This window comes from Vicia villosa, linkage group LG3, assembly GCF_029867415.1.
Source record: "Vicia villosa cultivar HV-30 ecotype Madison, WI linkage group LG3, Vvil1.0, whole genome shotgun sequence".
NCBI classification, from domain to species: Eukaryota; Viridiplantae; Streptophyta; class Magnoliopsida; order Fabales; family Fabaceae; genus Vicia; species Vicia villosa.
In genome coordinates this window covers 83593048-83596155 of record NC_081182.1, presented here as the reverse complement: position 1 = coordinate 83596155, position 3108 = coordinate 83593048, and the positions used below count along the sequence as shown (strand labels likewise).

At 30.6% G+C, this 3108-nt stretch overlaps 1 protein-coding gene and 1 pseudogene across 1 annotated transcript; both read right to left on the bottom strand.

Moving 5' to 3' along the window:
- Positions 1–212: 212 nt before the first annotated feature.
- Positions 213–1169, bottom strand: LOC131658431 (uncharacterized). Its single transcript, XM_058927725.1, has one exon. It carries the CDS (start codon positions 1167–1169, stop codon positions 213–215), a length of 957 nt encoding a protein of 318 aa, XP_058783708.1.
- Positions 1170–1208: 39 nt separating this feature from the next.
- Positions 1209–2714, bottom strand: LOC131658430 (uncharacterized; annotated as a pseudogene).
- Between the last annotated feature and the right edge of the window lie 394 nt (positions 2715–3108).

The window sequence follows — 3108 nt, the reverse complement described above, 5'->3', positions numbered from 1 at the left end:
AATCTCATCCTCTTGTTATCGAAGACAGGGCCGGCCCAATCAATCCGGAGACCCGGTTCTAAAATAAAAAATGGGCCTAAATAAAAAATGTACTTTTAATAATTAAAAATGATGCATAAAAAATTCAACTTTATATTAACCAAATAAAATACCAAAAAATTTAAGTATTGTTTAAACTATAAATAACATTTCATACCACTTAATGTTTTTAACTACTTAAAAAGAGCCTTCCTTCGAACACTTTTTGAAGCAAATTCATCAAGCAATTCTTCATATTTCAGTGTCTCCAAAAAATCATTTTCAACTGCTATCAATGCCAATCCATTAAGTCTTTCTTGTGACATGGTAGACCGCAAGTAAGTCTTTAACAACTTCAATTTTGAAAAACTTCTTTCTGCAGAAGCAACTGTCACAGGAATAGTCAACAAAATTCTATATGCAATAACTGTATAAGGAAAACAGTCTGAGCCTTTCGAAAATAATAATATATCTGTAGGTTTCATGATTTCTTCAGGCAACATTTCTCTTAGTAACTCTAACTCCCCAAAAAGATCATTCCCATCGATATCAGATTGTTCATTATGTTTCAATACTCGTTCAAAGTTACTACAACAAGACTTCAAAGTTGCATCATCTAATGATTGTAACTTGTGAGAAGTAAATAAGAAACCAAAAATACTTTCATACTCTTGATATTGCTCAAATCTTTTATTAAGAGAAACAATAGCTTGATTAACAAGGTAAAGAAAATAATTAACCCTAAAAGATTCCTCTTCAGATAGCTCGAGTATTGGGGTATTCAAATTCTCATCAAAATGTCTTTTTCTTTTAATTATACGCCTTTGAGGAAATGTTGGAGAGATATTCAATTCAATCGCAATTTCCTTAGCATTAACTAGTGCCTTATAAAATCCAGTTTCTCTATATCCTTCAAAAAATGAAATCAACTCCTTTATTTTTTCCATAGAAACATCAATAATCATATCCTTTTCCTGTAAAAGCTTGCTAACAGAATTAATTGCAGATAATATTTCAAACCAAATAATTATAGCCATAAAAAACTCAAAATCACCAAGCTCATTTGTTGCTAAGGATTTAGCTTCATTTTGTATTTTAGGATCGAGATCATTTTCTGACACTTCAAGTAAAGCTTCCGTAAAATCTGACATTTGAGTTCTTATAGCTTTGACACTTTCTACACGACTCACCTAACGAGTGGATGACAATGATTTTGGAGTCAACCCTTTTACATTATCTTTCAATATTTGCCATCTCTTTGTAGAATTGGCAAAAATTGTATAAATGCGTTGAACAACTCTAAAAAAACTTCTAGCTTTATTACACGAGTTAGCCATATCACACAATGCCAAATTAAGACTATGACAACCACAAGGAGTATAAAAGGCTCTCGGATTTATGTCTAAAAATCTCTTTTGTACACCTTGATGTTTTCCTTTCATATTTAACCCATTATCATAACCTTGTCCTCTCACATCAAATACGTCGAGACCAAGTTCTTTCAATTCATTTTGTAATACATCAAAAAGCCCTTGACCAGTTGTATCATTCACATTCAAAAATCCTAAAAATGATTCCTCAATGCTAACAGAAGTTGAAGATACGTCCACATATCTTATTATCAAAGACATTTGCTCTTTGTGACTAACATCTGGAGTACAATCAAGTATCACTGAGAAATACTTTGCTTGTTTAATTTTTCTAATGATTTCAAATTTAATTGCAGAACCAAGCAATGAAATCAACTCATTTTGTATTTTATGCCCAAGATAATGAACGTGAACTTCTTGAGTTGTAACACGTCTAACATGTTCTTGGATAATTGGGTCAAATTCAGCTAACATTTCAATCAAACCCAAAAAATTACCATTGTTATCTTCGTACAATTTTTCCTTACAACCACGGAAGGCCAAATTATGTTTTGCAAGAATTTTCACTATTGAAATAACTCTTTTTAAAACATTTTTCCAATGATCCTTTTCTTTCTCAATTATTCTTTGAGTCGTTTTATCAATAGTTTGGAATTTCTGCAGCCTTTGACGATACTCATACCAAGTAGTCATATTTTTAACATGTTCCATGCCTAACTCATGCTCTTTAATTCTTGCACCAACATGTGACTAATCATTATAACCCTCATTTGCTAATTGTCCCCTACCAATCCCATTTTTTAAAACTTTACAACAGAAACAAAATACTCTATCAAGCTCTTTCGAATAGACAAGCCAATCTCTATCACACTTCTCTCCATTTGCTAAAGCTCTAGTATACAAATTAGCCGTAAAGCGTCTATTCCAATTATCTCTAGGACCCTTCACAATGGAATTATCTCTTTTAGGACCTTTCGCAACTAATAAATCAATCAGTTTAGGTTGAAGACGGTCCCAATTTCTTGGATCAAATATATCATAATCAACATTATCATCATTATCATTTTCAATGGGAACACTATCAACATTATCATTTTCAATGGGAACACTATCAACATTATCATTTTCAATGGACACATTATCAGGAATTTCAGTATCAATATGATCAACAGAATGACTTTCATTTAGAACTTGTGATTCCTTTATTAAAAATTTATCAAGTGCTCCTACTTGAGATTGAATTAACTCTTCAATTTTTTTCTTTTTCTTACGCTTATCATTTCCACATTCATATTTTCTATTCTTAGGCGGCATCTTAGGAGGCATAGTAAGAAAAAACCTGGAATATCGCACTAAGTTTAATGTGTCGGCTAATGAGCAACTCCACTGTTTTTACTTGCAAGCGATCTATTTGTAGTCCCGTTGTTAAATTGTGTTCCTACAATAAAAATAAAAATTAATATAAATATTAATGTTCCAACATAAATTCTATTTTTGTGAATATATTATATATTATATAGACACAAACATATTATATATTATATAGACAAAAACATGATGCATATTTTCTTTCTCATTTATGCCCATGTCTTATATAGAAAAACATATTGTTTTAAGGAACAACCGATGTACAATCCAATCCTATTATATAATTAAAAACTAAAAAAATTTCATTTCAATAAAAACTAAACAAATTTCATTTCAATAAAATCCAATCCTA